Source organism: Equus asinus, chromosome 19 (assembly GCF_041296235.1).
Source record: "Equus asinus isolate D_3611 breed Donkey chromosome 19, EquAss-T2T_v2, whole genome shotgun sequence".
In the NCBI taxonomy this organism is placed as follows: Eukaryota; Metazoa; Chordata; class Mammalia; order Perissodactyla; family Equidae; genus Equus; species Equus asinus.
In genome coordinates this window covers 5,396,412-5,416,484 of record NC_091808.1, presented here as the reverse complement: position 1 = coordinate 5,416,484, position 20,073 = coordinate 5,396,412, and the positions used below count along the sequence as shown (strand labels likewise).

Below are 20,073 nucleotides of genomic sequence, written 5' to 3'. Positions count from 1 at the left end.
AAAAGCTCCCATCCGTTCCTGTTGTATCAGACCGTGTGTCTTCAACTGCTCAGCTCTGGAAAGCTGCCTCCTGGCCTCTTGGCACTCGAGGAAAGCCCTCTGCTGAGATTCTGGAAGGCGGCTCCTCACAGGAACACTAGCCCTGAGCCAGGAAACAGTCCACTGCACTTAGATGAGGCTCGGAGAGTTTGGCAATGTTCAGGATTCGTTTTGCCACGGTGGAGCCAAAGCCCGCTTATGAAAAGTGGTTATATTTTTTTAAAAAATTAAATAACCCTTTGAAAATGCAGGCGGAGCAGTGGGTAGTGATGGAGGAGGAGTCGGGGCAGGCCCTGCTGGAGTTTGTAGCATTGCTGGGGAGGGGTCCCGTGGGGCATTCTGGGTGACTGCATCTGAGGCTGCGGGGAGAGCTGCGGGCTAGGGATCGAGTGGCGCAGTCATTGGATTAGCGGTGATCTTGGAAGCCAAGAGACGGTGCCCAACGCAGGCAAGGAGAGAGAAGAAGGCCGTGGGCCTGGGATGGAACCTCAGGGAGCAGCAACGTCTTTAAGGGGTGGGTAAAAGTGTGAGAAGGGGACACAGAAGACAGTGTTGGTGGGCTATGAGGAGACCGGGAGAGGGCAGGGCCATGGATGCTAAGGGAGGAGCGAGTTTTACAAAATGGGGCATTTGAACCATGTTGAATATGGCAGAAAGGGAGAGGAAGGGGATCAAAGTGTTCACTGGCAAAACGGATGTCAAAGACGGACTTTGTGAGAGCGGTTTCTGCGGAGTTGGAAGGCAGCAAGTGACAGTGTCGGCTGAGGAGTGGGCGGGGATGGTGGGAACAGACCGGGCTTTTAAGAAGCTTGATGGAGAAGAGTGCAGGCGGTGGGGGCAACTGGGACATGCGGGGTGCACACGGGAGCTGCGCAGAGACTGGTGGAAGGGGGACTGACCGAAGGGCCCTGGTGGAGCTGGCCGCTCTGTGGGGCAGAGACACACTTGCGTGGTCTCCCCAGTGGACTAGTCGCCATGGTGACAGTGATGTGGTCCACTGTCCTGAGGCAGGAGATGATATTGCTACCTGTGCATCCTGAGATGGCAGGGCCACTTGAACTTAATTAGTCTGTTCGGATAACAAATGTTGATCCTGGCTGCAGCATCCAGAGTGACATCCTAACTGAGGGTGAGACGCAGCCCATCAGAAGGGGATGGAAAGGAAGGGTGAGGCCACTCCATCAGCGCTCCCTTGTGCTCGGGCCACCTGTGTTCCAGTTCAGAGCCACATCCATTACGCTGGAGGCCCACACGCTCATCCATCAGGCCAGCCAACATCCCCAGGCCACCTCCACTGCCGCCGCCCCGCACCGCTGGGGCTGCCAGCCCCACGCAACTGTATTATTGTGGGCAATTTCAAATGAGTGCCTAGCATCCATGCAGCCATTTCAGTTTGCTTTTCTGCAGTCCGCTCCACCGAGCCAGTGCCGCGGCCAGCTGCAACAAAGCGAGCCATGCCCTCGCGGAGGCCCTGTTGTGATGTGGGGAAGGCTCCTGTGAGATGAGGTAACGGCGGGTAATGGTGCAGAAAATGCAGCCGCAGACGGTGGCGCCTTATTCTTTACCGCCTTCGCCTCTGCACAAACAACGGACCCACCGCGTTGGAGATGCAGACGGTGGAGAGGACGGCTCTGCTCCCTGGAGGTGGAGAAGGGAAGCGGCACCATCCAGGCATCCGCCCGGGATGGGGGTCTGTTTGTAAGAGTGTTGGGATGGGCTTAGTAGGACCCTGGGTCTTCCTGAGAGTCTAGCCCTGAAAGGGCTTCTTGAGGGTGTTGAGGACGACGGGAGGGGACAGTGTGTGGTCAGGATTGTGGGGACTCCGGAGCTGCGCCTCTTTGGCTCTAAGACCCGCGGGCCCACGGGCAGTCCTCAGGATGTGGTTTAGCGTGGCCTGGGGGGTGGAGAGGGGTGGACGCGGGCGTAGTTGAAGCACGCGGGAGGGCAGACAGGGAAGCCAGTGGCTGGCACTCGGTGTCGTCTACCTGAGAGTGGCATCCAGTTGGAGAGCAGGGCTCAGCCTCTGCATTCGGACGGATGGAATCGTTTCTGAGTTCCAGGGCCACCTCTAACCAGTTGTGCGCCCTCTCGGATGGAGCCTTTGTCCTCTTCTGCAAATCCGTGGGAGGCTGCCCCCCTCCCAGGGTTGCTGGGTGCTTCCCTGACATATGCATGGTACTCCCAGGGCCTCCGCTTCCTGTCCTAGGCGTGGGGACCGGGTCTCTGCTTTGGGGGTGCTGTTGGTGTCGGGGCTGTGGGCAGTGGGCACAGCAGCCTCCCGGTTTTTCTGCAGGTGGAATTTTTCCCTGTGTCTCAATGCCTTTGGGACAGATGCTGGGGCAGGTGGTAGATGCTCTGCTGGGTTCCCAGGTGGCTGAGCGATGCACTGAGAAGCCACTGGTGACGCCTCCCGGATTCCTCTCCTCCGCGACGCAGCTGCTGCCCTTGCTGTTGGCCGGTCACCTTCAGAACACGGATGGCCAGTGCTCGTGGCCGCCCCAGGCCCTGCTGGCTGAGGGACTCGGGTAAGGGAGGAGTCAGAGGCTGGGGGCTGGGAAGGAGAGCAGAGCTGGCCCAGCCCTGGCCCCAGAGGCCCAGGAAGGCACAGGAACCCTGCAGCCCTGCTCTCCGGGGGGGCAGGCCCAGGAGGTGGGGTGAGCAGGGACCCGTGGCCTGTGTGCAGCTGGAGGATGCCCACGCCGTGGTTCCCTGTACTCCGCTCTCCCAAAGTCGGGGTGTTGGAGCTGGGTCCCGGCCTGCTGGTCGGAGGGCGCACGCCTCTTGCAGCTCTGTCTGGACCGGGACGGCTCAGGCCCCCGGCTGGCCTTGCGGATGTTCAGGGACCAGGAAACTCCTCTTCTGTATTCACTAGGTGCTCTGCGGTTTATTCCAGGGCGTGATCCATGGTCTTCAGTGCAGTTAATATCCCGGACACACGATGGACGCTTCCAATGCAAAGGTGGACAGAGTAAGTGTCCCATTTGTCCACAACAAAGACTCTGCCCCCAAAGGCTGTCATTTTCCATAGGAAGAAAACTGGTCAGCACCCATATCTGTGGGAATCAGAGGCTGTGCTGAGAGAACATCTCGGTGTCACCAACAAGAGGGCCGAGTCAGGTGACGGTTCTGGAGACTCGAGTCTGTCATCATCGCCACCTTTGCGGCTGTCTGTCCCCTTCCCATGCGTTCCCTTTAGGGGAGGCACCTACTGGACCCACATGTCATTCCCTGTCGTCAGCTCTCCCTCAAAGGCCCCCGTTAGCCCTGCCCCAGTGCTCCTTTGGCTCCCTTATAAATGAGCGTGTCACATGCCTCATGTTCTCCACCTACTCAGGTGTGCAGATGGGCGGACGGCTGAAGTTGCTGACAGCAAGCCGACAGCTCGAGGGGGTCCTGGGAGAGAATGCAAGGGGGGCTTCATGAACTCGGAGGCTGTTCTCCTTGAAACTCTTAGACAGTAAGGAAGTGGAAGCTCAGAGAGGTTAAGTTACTTGCTCACGGACACACAGCCAGCTAAGGTTAAAGGCAGAGCAGCCTGGAACCCAAGTTGCCCGACTTCCCACTCCCCAGGCGGATGTCCAGTGGGAGAGCCAGTAGCCCTTGTCCGTTAATGAGATAAAGCTTCTGATGACATCAGGTGTGTGTGACACCTTGGACCAAACACCGCGCTGCATCTCTCTTTAGCTTTCTCATCTGCTTCGTAGGAACTGCCTTCAAGTTTCCTCAGCGTGGACTTTTTTATTTTTCCAATGCACCCACTTCGCCAGCAGAGGGAGCTAACTACTACATTCCCGGATTAAATAATAAATGAGTCCTCTTAGTTTCTGAAATGACAGGGCAATCAAGGCTCATTTGGGGAAGGAGAGGTTGAGCTTTCGCTCTTTATCCAAATGATCTCTACCTGCTAAAAATGATGTATAATACATAAGGATCCAAAGTGATTAAAATCCTTATGAATTTAATCAGAAATTCACAGTTAACCACTATTTGCTTTGGTGCAAATTGATGTGGAATAACAATCATGTGTAGCTGCAATTTTTTTTTTTTAAACTTGTGGGAAATTTGCGGGCGATTGGTGGGGGGAAGTGCGGGGGAGGGGGGCCATTGAAAGGAGAGAAAAGAAGGAAGGAAGCAATTCAAAGGCGGTTCCCCCGAGGCCCCCAGTGCACGCACTTAGCAGTTTCATTGACGGCCTTTGTTCATAAATTTCAGGCCTTTTGCTATTTATTATTATGAACAATAGGAAATCCTAATCATAACTCCGATGTGTGCCATCTACTCTGACGGAGCGGAGTTCTCCAGATTGTTTCTTACCTCCGAATCCTACGTTTGGGCTTGAAGCTCCCCCTCCCACCTTCTTCCATGCTTTCTTTCATTTTTTTTTTTTTTTTCACTAAATTGTCTCATAAAATCAGACCACTGGATCCTTTCAAATACAGACAAATACTCAGCACAGAGAGCGACAGCTGCCCCTCTGCTTTGTTCCTCCCTCAAAAAAGCAAGACCTTCTCGAGAAGCAGAGGGGGGTCCCGGATCAGGGGCCCCTCAGAGGAAAGAAAGGGCCAAATGAAGAACGGCTGGAGTAACCCTCACCATCCTTTCGGCGCTGGGGACTTTCTTGTAGAAGGTTTTTTCTGTGTCTCCGATCCACACCACGGAGGGCTGGAGCTGGTGGGCCACCTGCAAGGAGAAGGCAGGGTCTCGGTTGGAAAGGCAACTCCCTCTTGGGCACCGCACTTGAGCCCCAGCCAACAGCATGACTTGACGGCTCCCTGTGATGGCTCTCGCGGGTGGCAGAGCCTGATGGGGCTCCACAGCACGCGCCACCGTACCCCTCCTCCCCTGCAGTGGGGGCACCACCGCGGCCTCCTCTCCCACCTTATGGACAACCTGGAGGGCTGCACATTCTATTCCAGGACCCTGAGCACCTCCACTTGATTTGGTTTGAAATAAACCAATGGTTTTCTGCTGCAAACGAACAGGGAATCGGGCCACGAGTTTTAATTACAGCCTCCTCCTCTGTTGCTCCCAGCTTTATTCAAGTTTGCTCATCGTGAGAAAAACCGTCTCAGCACAAGGGGCCCCCTGACGCCATTTGTTCGTTTCCGTGTGGCTGTGCCTTTGTGGCCAAGGTTTCGCCTGGAAAGTAGCTCTGAGCCGCTCCAGGGCGGGCTGGGCTCGGCGACAGTGCTGGGACTTACCCTGGGCCCGCGAATAATTGCCACACACCTAACGGTCTCTTCAAAGCGCCCCCATGAGAGCGAAGTTCGGGCGTTTTTGCAACAATTTGTGCTTTGTGCGAAATTGAGACAGATCAAAGCCCTCTCCAGCTACAGAGAATCCAGTGTTATGGACTCCTATTTTTATATTTCTTAAAACATCATTAAGGCAGCAGGCGTGATTTTTAAACCAAGACAGGCATTTAACAAACGATGGAAAAATCATCAGGAATGCTGTGGCCGTGCCTGGTCCCCCAGCATTATGTCCCAAGGGAAGCAGATTATGCACGTTCAAAGGCAAAAGTGGATTTAACTGGATCCTGGTGCCAGTCCGACACCTGGGCTGGTGCAGTCACGGCCCCCCCCAACAGGGATGTTCAGAGAGGAATCAGTACCAGCCAACCACGGTTTGGCAGGCGTTATTTTTTAGACCCAGGACCACAGAGTTTAAGAATTCAGAATCGCAAGTTTTAATCCCAGTACTGAGGCGGCGTGGCATGGTGTGACAGTAACAATGAGTGCCAGAAGTTAGCGAGCAGCCGTGTGCCAGACCTGGGCCACACGCATCCACCTGGAGTCCCATGCACGGTCAGGGCCAGCACGGAGCCAGCACATCCTCCCCTCTGAGGACTTCACCTGCAATCACTTGTTCACCCTCACTGCTGTACTGGAAAGCAGGTACCATTATTATTATCCCTGTTTGCAGATGGGGAAACTGAGGCTCAGAGACGCTAAGTGACCTGTCCAGGGTCACACAGCTAGAAAGCGGCAGAAGCAGGCTGCAAGGCCGGGCTGATGGCTGCCGAGTCTGTGCTGGAAGCATGGCCACATCCACAGGTTCCCTCATTTGCTCAAGCCAGACACGTGGGTATCCGCCCTTGCCTCGCCAAGCCGCATCTCACAATCCCAAAGTCAATCCATTTCCTTCCTAATCTCTTTCAACTCCATCAGTTAGCCCATTCTCTCAGCTCCTTACTTTAAGTCCCTCAACTTCTTTCCAACGTGGCCTAAAGTGTCAAGGGGGCCTCCTCCAAGGAACCATTGTTCCACCAAAGCTATTTTGAGTTTAAGTCAATATGACCCAGCTATCCCTCTACTGGGTATTTATCCAAAGAACTTGAAATCAACAATTCAAAGAGACTCATGACCCCTATGTGCATTGCAGCATTAGTCACAATAGCCAGGACGGGGAAGCAACCCAAGTGCCCACCAACGGATGATTGGATAAAGAAGATGCGGCATATATATACCACGGGGTACTCCTCAGCCATAAAAAAGACAAAATTGTGCCATTTGGGACAATATGGATGGACCTTGAGGGTATTATGTTAGGTGAAATAAGCCAGACAAAGACAAGCACTGTGTGATTTCACTCACATGTGGAAGATAAACAAAGACGTGGATGAAGAGAACAGATTAGTGGTTACCAGAGGGGAAGGGGGTTGGTGGTAAAGGGGCACATAAGGATGGTGATGCAGAAAGACTAGACTATTGGTGGTGAGCACGATGCAGCCTATACAGAAACCGATATATAATAATGTACACCTGAAATTTACACAGTGTTATAAGCCAATATGACCTCAATAAAATAATTTTAAAAAAATCTTGCCTACTTCCAGCCCCCCAACAAAAGTAAGAAACGAGATACTGTCTGTAAAAGGTTTCCAGCTTCTTAGGCAAAAGATATTTTGTTTATAATAACAAAGGCAAGATCTTATTCTTTTCAGCCCCTCTTAAAAAAATCTTAGTTTTAGAACTGAAACCAGTGGAAAAACAATTTTCCCAGAAACAATTGTCTCCTGTCTTAGGCTGAACTGTGCTCTTGTCGATGCCACAGACCTCGCCTCTCCCATGGCCATTTGGCAAGCAGAGGATTTTCCATAGTTTTCATTTGTGCGTCTCTCTTCTCCCAATCTGGCTTTTCTTAATGGGAATCGCAGATGTGGGTACCAAGGACTTCAGTGGCACTTCTCCTCTTTCTGCTTTTAACAAAGTCAGCTGCCTGGATGGACTTGAGATACAGGAATCTTCTTAGCTGGGGATCCTTTTCAGACCAACAGTCTTATTTCTGGCACCTTGCTTAAAGTTGTTTTGAAAACCTGGCCCCACCGTTCCATTGAATGTGGAAAGTTAACCATTGTTCCCTGAACTTGATGCTCTTTCAGAGCGCATGGGGAATTCCACACTTCCTGTATTTTTCACATGCACCTGTGCAGGAATTTCTTTCCCAGGCCCCGCCACCTGCTTCGGGGCCCACAGGGCTGTGTGGAGGACTCTGGCGGTGATGTGGTTTGGAAGGGCTCGATTATGATCAAATGAAACAGAAAACATTTCAAAGCAAGTTCTTTCATGGTAACAATACGAGGAACGTTTATTTGCAAAGTGTCTTGGTATCTACGGCACCATTCTGCCCTCCCTCGCCACGTGCCACATACCATGCCAAGCACGTCCCACACCTTCCCCCCTTTTATATGTGAGGTCACTGAGGTAGACAGAGGGGCAAGGACCGGAGAAGTGTCAGACCCCAAATCAGACCTGGGTCTGCCCAACACCCCAGGCCTGTGCTGTGAACCAGGCAGCACGCTGCCATGTTGCGTGGGACATATGAGGCCTCTTCCAGAGCATCTCGTTACCCTTGACCTGTATCTTCCACCATCATCTTTCATTCCAGCAGGACGAACTCTAAAACTATCACTCTCTTGTCCTCCTGAGCCTGAATTTCTGATTTTCCTGACCTTCCTGAGTGGCCAGCTGGTCAGGGGACACCTGGTGACCGTGCTCAGTTCTGGGCAGAGAAGAGAGGCATGGAAAACTGGGCATTCCCAGGAGGAAAACCTCCCACCAGGAAGGACCGAAGGCACTGAGGCTCTTTTCTTTGGGTGAAAGAAGACTCAAGGGGGTAAGTTAACTGTTTTCAAATAGTTGAAAGACAGTCATGGGGAAGAAAGACTGGCTGTATTATTTTTGGCCCAGCATGTAGAATGAGAGCCATTCTCTCATCTCTTCCATCAAGAAATGTTTACAGAGGAGCGTTGACGCGCCAGACACTGAGCTAGGTGCGGGGGCCCCTGCCCTCAAGGAGCCCCCCAGTAGAAGAGGAGGCAGACGTGAGGGTGTGAGGGTGGCCTGGGGCTGCAGCCAACGATAGAGTGGAGCCATGGGAATGGATGGAGGGATTCCCAAGTAAAGGGGGAGAGTGGATGAGGGCACACGAGGGCTGGAGGTGGGACCACCAGGTGAAGACGTTGATGGGGTGGGGGGGATGCTGAGAAGGAAGAGCAGCACCAAAGAGGAAAAAGGGGCACAGAAGACAGAGCCGTCCCCAGAGCCCAGAGAAGACACAGGTGCAGGAAGGGAGTGGGCAGCGGCGGCCAGTGCTGGCCTGAGGGTCTGATGACCAGGAGGTCACTGGTGTTGTCTCAGGGCATGGAGGGGACAGAAGCCACGTGTCAGGGAGCTGAGGTATGAATGCAACAGAGACAGAGACAGAGAAAGGTCTTTCAGAAAGACAGGCAGCGCAGAGTTTGGAGATGGCGTGGGATGGGGAGGGAAGGGGGCAGAGATGACCTTGGAGATAAGAAGGGCTGGTCTTCCTTGCGCCACGGACCTTCTGGCACAGGCAGTGCCGGTGACACAAGGGACATTTGCCGATGCACCAGGGCTGAGCTCTGAAGACATGTCTGCTGGAAATTCGGTCCTTTCTGACTGTTATTGCAAATTCATTAGTAAAGATTTCAGAATACATATGCAGACTGACTTCAACAACACTCTTCACCCCCTCCATTGAGAACTTCCTATCTTTGCAGACTTTTTTCTGTATTTGCAAAATTGAAATTGTTCCACATTCGCTGCTTTATATTCTTGTTCCCTTAGTATGAAATTTCCTTCTCCAACATCATTTTAACATGCTGTCTCATAATTTATTGATCTAGCCCCTGTTTTTGAACATGTGGATGGTTTCCGCACTCTAACTAAACCACAGTGCTCAGAGGAGCACTTTTGGGCACATGACTGGTCATTTCCTTAGAACAACGCCAGCCTCACGAGAAGCTACAGGATCGGCGGGCTGTGTGTTGTTCATGTTTTTATGTGTGTTGTCAACCTGCCTTCCTGGGAGGTCTCAATTTATACTCCCTCCAGTCATAAGAAGTGGATCTGGCTTCTACACTCTTCGCAACAAGTATTAGCAATTAAAAAAACCCTCTTTGCTAATTTGTTAATGAAAAATGGTATCCTTTGCTCTTTTCATTTTCATTTAGCGATGAAAAGCCGTCATTTAAATTACTCACAGATAGTTTGAGGTCATGGGCAATTAAATGTAATTAATTCATAATTGAACTTTTCGGAAGTTACAAAAGGTAGTTTACTTCAGCTGCCAGTAGAGGGCTCTTCAGTCCTAGCAAATATCGCTACAGGTTTTCAGTTTTGTGTCACTTCTGGAATAAAGACGAATTTCCACCCACATGTGCTTTGTCAGATTCTTGGAAGCTCGATCAAACAATTAAGACATCTCCCTTGATGTGAGTTTTATGGATTTGATCTTCTGTATCCTCCAAAGAGACGTTGTCAAACATTCACCATCAGAATTAGATTCTCTTGGGTTAGGATATAATGGCTTAACGATGAAAACCTGTTTGTGTTTGGCATGCTTGAGTTAGTAACAAGATCTGCTCAAATGACTCTTGGAAGCCTTGGAAGTTCTGTTCGAAAGGGTCCTATTTTGCTTGCCAAAGAGAACTCCAGGAAAACACTAGCTATTTTTTTCAGTGGTTGTGTCTCAGTTTACCAAACTGAAAAGGATCATCCATCCATTCTTCCATCCACCCACCCACCCATCCACCCACCCATCCATCCGTCTATCCATTCCATACATATTTGCTGAGCATCTATGACATGTCAGGCTCCACGGTGGGAGGCAGGGGACATCTGGGAACTGAGAGACATGGTCCCTGCCTGCAGAGTGGTAGCTTCCTACATCTGAATGGGAGCTGCCGGACACAGTCATCAGGCAGCCACCAGCGAGGTGCTGCCATATTGGGGAGGAGTTGGAAAGGTATGGGTTATTGGAGAGGTGGGGCTCACTTTCCTGCACTGCAGTCACTTAGATTCTGTTTAAATACTTTAATATACTTAATATGTGAAGACATTTTGTTCTGTATTTCCACTATTTTAAAGTGCTATTTTAAACTTCTATTTCCCTGCATTAGCTTTTACGAGATTGTGGAAGTTACTTCAAGTCCTCACTGGGTATTAGCTGGCATAAACCATAAATGATAATCAGAAGAAGAGCAGAGGTGTATTAAAGAGTCAGGAGCTTGGCTCAGCCTACCCTGGATGGAAAGGAAGGCAAACTGAGGCAGAGGAGAGGACCAGGAGGGAGTGGGGATGCAGGCACAGTTGCTAGACTGTGACAGGTGATGCGGGGGGAGCCAAGTCAGCGTTAGTGACAGGAACACGTGGACGCTATTGCTGATTGTCAGGCTGTACTCCAGAGGAAGGTGTCTGGACGGTGCCAGCCATCAGGCTTACAAGTCATCCGGACTTTCCTCAGAGCCCTCTCCTCCTCCCGGCCCACTCCCGACTACACTAGGGCCAATGGATTCACGCCAGACGCACGGACTCTGGGCCAACTCTGAGAAGCACAGGGGTGGATGCCATGTGCAAGGCCAGACTCAGCCTCCCACGGCACGTTTTACCCACATTTCAGGCACCCTCTGCTCTAAGTGTTTCCAAGTCGGTTAAAAATCTTAATGCCTGTGACATCGCGCCGGGTCCCAGCTCGTCCCTGTTATGCCAGCACAGAACAAGAGCAGATGCCCACTGTATTGACGGTGACTTACAGCCTGCAGAAAGTTGTCACAGAGCCTCCTGAGAGACGGCGCCCGGGGCATCTGCAGTCTGGCGCCCTCTCCCCCTGCGGAGTCCACCCCACCTCAGGGGGTACGTGGGACTGCTCTGGAGTTCCTGCTCAATTTTGCTGTGAACCTAAAACTGCTCTAAAATATAGAGCCTATGTAAGAAAAAATCTTTGATGCCTACGTCCGCTCCCTTCCTCAACCTGAAACTGTCTCCAGGACACAGTGGAAGGGGACCTGGATTTCAGATGGCAGACCCATCAGGTCTTACGGTCACCAGCCCCTGCCTTCCTGCAACAAAGGGCTACGTCCTGTTTCTCTCTCTCTCCCCTCCTCTCCCTTCCCCTCCTCTCTTCTCTACCTTTTTCTTCTCTTCTCTTCTCTCTCTCACTTGAGCAGCTGTTTTTTGGGGTCAAGTGTAGATCTTTGCTTTCTCCTTCTTGCAAAGGTGGGACTAACATATTTATTACACATCTGTGTGCTTAAAACAAAAATCACCCACCAATAGCAACAATGCCCTTGTTTGCGTTATTAACCAGGAGGGAGTCTCCGTAAGCTATACAAACAGAGCTGGCTGGGCTCCCCATCGCCTGACTCCTGGCCCAGCTGTTGACACCAGCACATCTGGGCAGGATCCTCTGGCCTGAGGCCAGAGGCTGTTGGCTGTGAGCCCAACGAGGAGGCACCAGCAGCATCGCAGCCTCCTTTTGTCCGGGCTCGCAGGCCAGTGTGGGCCACGTGGCCTAGACCGGACACTGGCTAGGCGGCCTCCGTAGGCTGCTCTGCCAGCTCTCCCTCCGGTTGTAGCCCTCAGTGGCCGGATCATGTGCAAAGGAAGAGAGGGAGGACGCGAGGACCACGGGGAAGAGAGAACATCTCTCCCAAGACGCAGAGCTCAGGATGAGGAGTTCTCTGCTCCGGCCTGCTTTCCTGGGCTCAGCCCGTCCCCGCTGGCCTTCTCATGAGGGGCTGCACGGTCATGGAAGGGGTAACTCAGGAAGAAGAGCCATCCCGGGCGGGTATGCCAACAGGATGCAACAACTTCCAGTTCCTTCATGGTCTCATGCCGGAATGTCCCCCGCTGATACTTTGGCCCAGGAATGGCCTTGCCCTTGGGTCACCAAGAAGGCACAGGGCCGGGCCTGACGGAGCCTTCACTCCCCCAGAGGCTGGCTGGGGGCCATGTGACGGCTCTGCACTCAGAGCTAGGCTTAAATTCAGATGCCAGCCCTTTAGCTCTTTTGTCTTTTTGCTCAAATTAAGCTCTCTGGGCCTGAGTCTTTTTTGTCTGTAGACTGGGGACATTAATTCCTGCCTCATCAGGGATGGGTGCAATTAAAAAAGACACTGTGTAAAACTCCTCAGCACATGTTGGACTCCTGGCCAGACAACGAGAGTCCTTCCTACTCCTCCACACCCAATTTACTGCTATAAACCCGAGGAGGCTGGTGTCTTGCCTTCGTAACTTCTTTTGTCCACAAAACATATGTTAAATATTAATCATTTACATGTGTTCCTTAATTGTTAGAAACATTTCTGTTTCCTTGTGAAATGGATGTCTATTCTTTTCCACATATAGGTTTTGTAGAGGAGAGAATTTTAAATAACATTTGTTTACTTGTACAGTAATCACATTTCTTTCTTTTTTTTTATATTTTGAGGAAGATTAGCCCTGAGCTAACATCTGTCGCCAACCCTCCTCTTTTTTTGCTGAGGAAGACTGGCTCTGAGCTCACATCCACGCCCATCTTCCTCTACTTTATATGTGGGATGCCTGCCACAGCATGGCTTGACTAGTGGTGCCATGTCCACACCCGGGATCTGAACCAGAGAACCCTGGGCTGCCGAAGCGGAATGTGCACACTTAACTGCTACATCACCAGGCCAGCCCCATGTAATCACATTTCTTAAAGGAACCCCCCCAGCTGTTAATCTATTGAAGTTATTGTGTGTCAAATAAAGGAACCCTCCAAAAGCAATGGTAACAAAATGGATTTGATTTGGTTCTTATGAAATGAATCAGAGACTCTCATCCCCAGGGTGTTTCCACGTGTGCAAGGTGTTGTGGGTGAAGCAAATGCCACCAGTCAGAAGTGAGATTATGAACAGTTTCCTCTTTTTTTTTTTGGTGAGGAAGATTGGCCCTGAGCTAACATCTGTTGCCAATCTTCCTCTTTTTGCTTGAGGAAGTTTGTCACTGAGCTAACATCTGTGCCAGTCTTCCTCTATTTTGTATGTGGGATGCCACCACAGCATGGCTTGATGAGCGGTGTGTAGGTCCACACCTTGGATCTGAACCCGAGAACCCTGGGCCACCAAAGCAGAGCGTGTGAACTCAACCACCATGCTACGGAGACTTAGTTGCATTCTTTACTCTCTGGAGATGAATTCAGTAACAGGAATTCTTTATAAGAAGATGTGATGAGTAACCAGGCCCTTCTGTTATTTCACCTTCTCCAGCAAATGCTACAGATCTTGCTGTACTCAAGCCACGGGCCCCCTTCTACGGCTCACATAACACAGGAACGCACTATGGCTTCCTGCCATTGCTTTACCAGCATGGGCATAATTTCCCGCTTTCCCTCGGTTAATTAAAAGCAAATACCTCTTTGCAAGGCAGATAGCTGCTCTGTCAGTCACACCAGGATGCAGGGGCCTCGCTGTGTGCGATTTTTAATTGAATGACTCCTACTCCTGCGACCTCTGGGTCTTTCATTAATCAGTTATATACACAGGGAAGGTGAAGCTTAATGAGGTGTGTGTCAGGCACTCTGACACGGAGTGGCCTAGGTGGATAAACATCATGATGACATTATGTTAGCTGTGTCCCAGAGTCACACCAGGAGTGACTGAGCCATGTGGTAGGTGGGAGAAGAGAGGTGTAGTTCAGCCCTACTTCAGTGAGAGTCTGAATAATGAAGTTATCAAACCTGGCGGCTCTGGATCCAGACTGTGCATCACATTGCAACCCAGCAAAATTACCTAAATGCTCTGTGCCTCAGTTTTCTTATCAGTAAAATGAGCATAATGATAGTGCCTATCTCATAAGGCTGTTGTGAGGATGGAATGAATTAATACAGAGAAATGTAGAAAAGGATCTGGGATATATAGATGCTTATGAAATGCCAATTTCTATATTTGTGTGCTTCTGTCTGTTACTTGACAATGTCAACAAAATGTGGTGTTTAGAATGAATGAATTTAGGTGTTCTCTTGGGCAAGAGATGGGTTTCTTTTACTTTTCCTCCAAGGAATTTAGTGCTTAGAGTTGGTGGTTAAGAACACAGAGGCCACAAATCAGGCTGCCGGTCTTTAAATTCCAACTTGCCTTGAAATCCTGGGCTAACTTGGGAAGTGTGCACGCAGGAGGGAAGATTCCAAGAAGCTTGGTGGAAAGCAAGAGCTGGAAAACTAAAAGAACTGAGCACAGATCTGAGCTTATGCCAAGTTAGAGGAGCTTGGTAAACACTTCAGGCTTGCTACGGAAGCCTCAAAGTAAAGACTATATTCCAGGATGAAGGGATTTACCCTGGACTATGGGCAAAATCAAAACAGATCCCCACACTGACAAAATGGAAAACAGAGACTCCGTAAGTTCAAGCTGATCAGTCAGCGATTTAACTGGCTTTTAGGACAAAGCTCAATGTGCTTCAGAATGTCAACAACATATCATCCCACAATGTCTAACATACAATAAAATAATTATTAGTCATATGAAGAAACAGGAAAATGTGATGCATAGTCAAGGGAAAATCAGCCAAATAGAAACATTCACCCAAAGATGACCCAGTATTGAAATTAGCAGATAAAGATCATAAGGCAACTGTTAAGTCAAGGACTTAAAGGAAAAGATAGTCATATTGAACGAACAGATGGAGAATTACAGCAGAGAAACGAAGCCTACAAAAAATAAGCAAATTTAAACTCTAGAACTGAAAAGGAAAATATCAGAAGTACAGAATCAGTCCATAAGATAGGTTTAATAGCAGATTGGAAACAGTAGAAGAAAGGGTAGATAAACTTGAATACAGACTAATAGAAATTATCTGATGTGTCAATTGGAGAGAACAGAATCTCAGTGACTTGTGGAACAATATGAAACAGTCAAATATATATGTTATTGGAGCCTTAGAAGGAGAGGAGAGAGAATGGGGCAGAAAAAATATTTGAGGAAATAAGGGCGAAAATTTCCCAAATTTGATTTAAAGCATATATTGACAGATTCAATGAGCACAGTGAGCCACAAGCACTTTAAGGACAAAGAACAAACACAAACATCTAGACACATCAAGTCAAACTGATGAAAACCAGAATAAAAAGGAAATCTTACAACCATTCAAAGAATAATGACACATCACACACAGGAGATCAACAATTTGAATTTTTGGTAACTTTTCATCAGAAACAATGGAGGGAAGAAGACAATGGAAAAACATCTTTAAAGTGTGGAAAGAAAAATGTATCAACTCAGAATTCTATGTCCAGCAAAAATATTCTTCAAAAATGGAGGCAATGCAAGGCATTTAAAAATAAATAAAATGAAAGCTAAGAAAATTTGAGGCCAGCAGACCTGGACTAAAAGAAATGCTAAAGGAAATTCTTCAGCTGAAAGGGAAATGACACCAAGTGGAAACTTGGGTCAAAAGAAAGGAGTGACAAATAACAAAAATGGTAAATTTGTGGGTAAGTGTAAAATACTACATTTTTTCCTCTTAATTTCTTTAAAAGACAAACAACTAATGCAAAAATAATAATACTCTAATGTAGTGTTTAAAACATTTCTAGATGTAAAATGTATGATAAAAGCATAAAGGACAAGGGATAATAAATGGATTATACTATTATAAGGTTCTCACATTTTATGTAAAATAGTACAGTATTAACTCTATGTAGACTATGATAAGTTAAAAATGACAATTGTAATCTGTAGAGCAATCACTAAAAAATAAGAAAGAGGCATTGCTAAGAAGACAATTGAGGGATGCAAATGAAATACTAAAAAGTACTGAGTTAACCCAAAAGAAGGCAGGAAAGGAGAAACAGAAGAATGAAAAAAGAAATGGAACATATGGAGAAGAAACAGCAAAATGGTAGACCTAACTCAACCATAGGAATAACTGCATTGAACGTAAACAGAGCCGATGCTCCAACTCAATGGCATATGTTGTCAGACTGAATAAGAAAGCAACGCTCAACCACGTGCTATGCACAAGAAATGCACTTCCACTATAAAGACATTGAAAATAAAAGAGTATAAAAAAAGCTGATGCGGCTCTATTAAGAGCAGGCTAGACAGACTTTAAGACCAAGAGTATTACTAAGACAAAAAGGGACATTCCATCACGATAAAATAACCAATCAGGAAGACATAACAATCCGGGACGCGGCTGCATCTCATAACTTCAACATCTGGGAGACAAAGACGGAACTGAAGGGGAAATACAGAATCCCACAGCCACGGTTGCGGGTTTAACACTCTCTTTCAGTAATTGATAGGACAAAGAAACAACAACAACAAAACAATTAGAAAATGAAAAAGCTAGTTAGAGAACGAGAGAAAACATTCGCAATACATGTATCTGACAAAGATCTTGTATCCAGAATATGTAAAGAACTCTTACAAATGGCAAGACCAATAGTCCAGTGGAAAGTAGGCAAATGGCTTGAACAGAAATCTCAAAAAAGAAGTTATACAAGGACCGAAAAGCACCTGAAAATGGTGGTTCACAGTTGTACACATTTTTCAAAGCTCATGAAAATATACCCTTAAGATTTGTGCAATAGTGCAGGAGGATAAAGAAGAGAAGGACCTAGGTTTGAATCCCGACTCAGCCGCTTGAACTCGGTAGCCTTGGGCAAGTTACTAAGGTCTCAGAACCCCATCTCTTCATCTGTAATTGGGGATAAGGACGGACTCTTCACTGGGCTGCTGTGAAGGTTCAATCAAACAAGCTGTGAGACACCCAGCCCTGTGAGGCGCTCTATTAAATAGCTTAACAGTCTTTACTCTCTATCGATCTTCTTCCTCTCCCTTCTCCCAGCTCTTCCAAATTCCTTTCCATGGATTCCTTTAGGACCAGCAAGGGAGAAATGGAGAGCGGGGAATGTCCTAACTTGCCACAGGGTTGGGACCATTTGGCTAAGGGAAGAAACGCCATCGCCATCAGTTTCCCACTTATGGCCGTTAGGATGATATGGAAAAGGAACCATTCCTATGAGGAACCGTTTATTATAAACACTCCCCATGCTTTAGAGGCCCCTGGAAAGTGTATGCAGAAGTGACGTCTAGCCCCACATATGGGATGGTCCCTGCTCTGTGTACATTTTGATATAGCAAAAGCTGGCTATCTGGCATTCTAGCAACTAAAAGCGAATTGAACAGCAGAAGGATAACCTTGAGGTACTCAACCAAATAAAAATGAAATCTTGTGAAGTTGTAATATCACATATAAATATTCTGTACCAAAATGCTTTAAAACTTGGTAATCCTTATGTGTGTGTGTGTGTGTGTGTGTATATACATATATGCATATTGCGTCTATATGTAACTGCGATTATCTATCTATCATCTGTCTATCATCTATCATCCATCTATCATCTATCTATCACCATCATCTTCTATATCTGAACTATATAAGAGAATCATTGCTTTTAGGGTCGACAGAGCACCTCAATATCATTCGGTTTGACTCGTTCATTTTGGTGATGACAAAACGGAGATCCAGGAAAGTGAAGAGCTCATCTAAGATAAGAGCTGGGGAGTGCATGGATCTTTTAGGACACCGGGTTCTCTAGCCCTGCCATATAAATGAGCATTTACATTACTGTGGTCAGCTTGGCTTCCTGCAGGCTCCTCTTATTAGCTGTGTCAGGAGCTGATGTGCAGAAGGTACCATACATTGGCAATTGATCATGTGAGAAAGAATACCCCAAAATGCAAATATCTGATGCCATTATTGAGGGGAGATGGGCTAAAAACAGATATCATCGATTTAATTTTCAATGAGACGTGGGAGCATTCCAGGAAGGATTCCTGTGGCAGGAGGAGGCTGATCTGGATGGCACAGCAGGGTGTTTATGCAAAGAAAGAAGCTGTCTCTAACTTTTGGATGCTCAGCCAGATGCAATAAGTAAGTAATTTACAGGAGGATGCAATCGGGAGGTTTAAGAGGGACGTGCCTGTCCGCCAAAGGAAATTAACTGCAAGGGTCCGTGCTAGCTGCTTTAAGGAAACTAATTGCAGGATTTGAAAATGTAGTTTGAAAGACAGAGGAGAACTGGAAACCAAGACATGTAACAAATACCTTGAAGACCATATGCAGCATCATTTGGAGGCCATTTTTGCCGGGGTATTTCCCCGCAATGTTGGCTGCGGACAAGTCGAAGAGGTTGGCTCCCGTTTCGGTACAGATGGCATGGACCAGCATTTTCTTCCCTACCCCCGACGGCCCTGCCAACAGCAGGGATTTCACCAAAGGAGCTTTCTCGTGCACTGCTGCAGAACCTAAAAAAGGCAGAGGAAAGGCTCTAAAGTCCTGCCAAGAAAATATGTGGTTCCTAGACTCAGATTCCTCAAGGCCATGACTCCACGGATCGACCCCCGTTTCTGCAACAGTGATGGATGTGTTGAAAGTATTTCGAAGCAGAGGCACGCCTTCTGTCTCAGCTGGCTCACCTTTAACGTCTATGTTGGGGCTCGAGGTGCAGCCATAGGGTCTCCCTGGGTATTCGGTACATCGCTTCTCTCCTATCCCTCATCCTAGTATTTTCCCCAAACTCATAAATTTAAAGAACATTCCTGCAATAACTTACCTCTGGCATTTTTCGGGGAGGGGGCTGGAGGCTTCTCTGCTTGTCAGCGGCAGCATTACATCCTTTGAGAGCTTTGCAAGAGGAATGTGGAGGCGGGTGGGGAGGTGGACTGGGGAGTGTTCATTAGTGGTTCTTAGGAGGCAAAAGGAAAAACCAAGATCCAGGTGGCAGTAGCCTGGACATTCTTCTGCCCTGGTGTCTAGCCTGTCGGTACAGGCAGAGTCAACCTGACACCTGATAATAAAGTGACTTGAGTTGCTATGCAGTCTCTCTATGCCTCGTGCTCTCAACCACACTGTCCACCTCCTTCGAGCCCAGATTGGGACTCTGGCTTGAGTATCTTCTGTGCTCCTGAACCCAAGTGGAGCACTTGTGGGCACTGAGTAATTATAAAGTGGATGGAACTAAATCCTGGCAAGTGCTTGTGATGGAAACATTGACCATCATGTTAGTTTGCTTTTGGTCAACTACTGGGTACTTTTGTTTTTGGTGAGGAAAATTGGTCCGGACCTAACATCTGTGCCCATCTTCCTCTACTTTGTGAGACAGTGCCACAGCATGGCTTGATGAGCAGTACACAGGTCCACATCTGGGATCCAAACCCGCGAACCCTGGGCCGCCAAAGCAGAGCTTGCCAACTTCTGGGCACTTTTTGATCAGCTGCAAAATACATCAATATTATACTAATTATTGAGCTTTCCTTTTTTTTTTCTTGTGTAGTTGAGAAGATATAAGGAATTTACCTAATAATTAGAAACAATTTTTATGGTTACCTACTATAGTCCACATAAACTTGGAAAATAGTTTTGAGCAAGTTCTGTTTCAAATAAGATTACTAGGCTTGCTTTATTTGTGATTAGTGAGGAATACAGTCAAGTAACGTGATAAAGGAGACACCGTCTTCCAGGACAGGAGAGAGATGCCATTCCTTGGGTCTTCCGTTCAACTCCTAGGTATTGAGGGCTGTTCAGTTCGTGTCCGGGCCGGGGCTGTTGGGGGTTCCAATGTGGAGAAGACTCAGGATTTGCTGTAAAGAGTTTACGGCCAGGAGGGGAGCTAAAACTGAGCAGATGTGACTAGAACGGGAGGCAAATAGTGCTAAGATCCATGAGAGCCACAGAGAGTTCAGAGAGGAAACTAATGCCAGCT

The 20,073-nt window shown here is 48.2% G+C and overlaps 1 protein-coding gene across 2 annotated transcripts in view; it reads right to left on the bottom strand.

The window, feature by feature from the left end:
* The window catches only part of IQCA1 (IQ motif containing with AAA domain 1), a 154,880-nt gene that overhangs the window by 18,651 nt on the left and 116,156 nt on the right, over nucleotides 1–20,073 (bottom strand). For both annotated transcript variants that reach the window (XM_014862589.3, XM_070489334.1), the window contains exons 15-16: nucleotides 18,417–18,616; nucleotides 4,633–4,719 (exon numbers count right to left, since the gene is read on the bottom strand). In XM_014862589.3, the coding sequence (XP_014718075.1) occupies nucleotides 4,633–4,719; nucleotides 18,417–18,616 (287 nt within the window). The remainder of the gene's footprint in view (nucleotides 1–4,632; nucleotides 4,720–18,416; nucleotides 18,617–20,073) is intronic.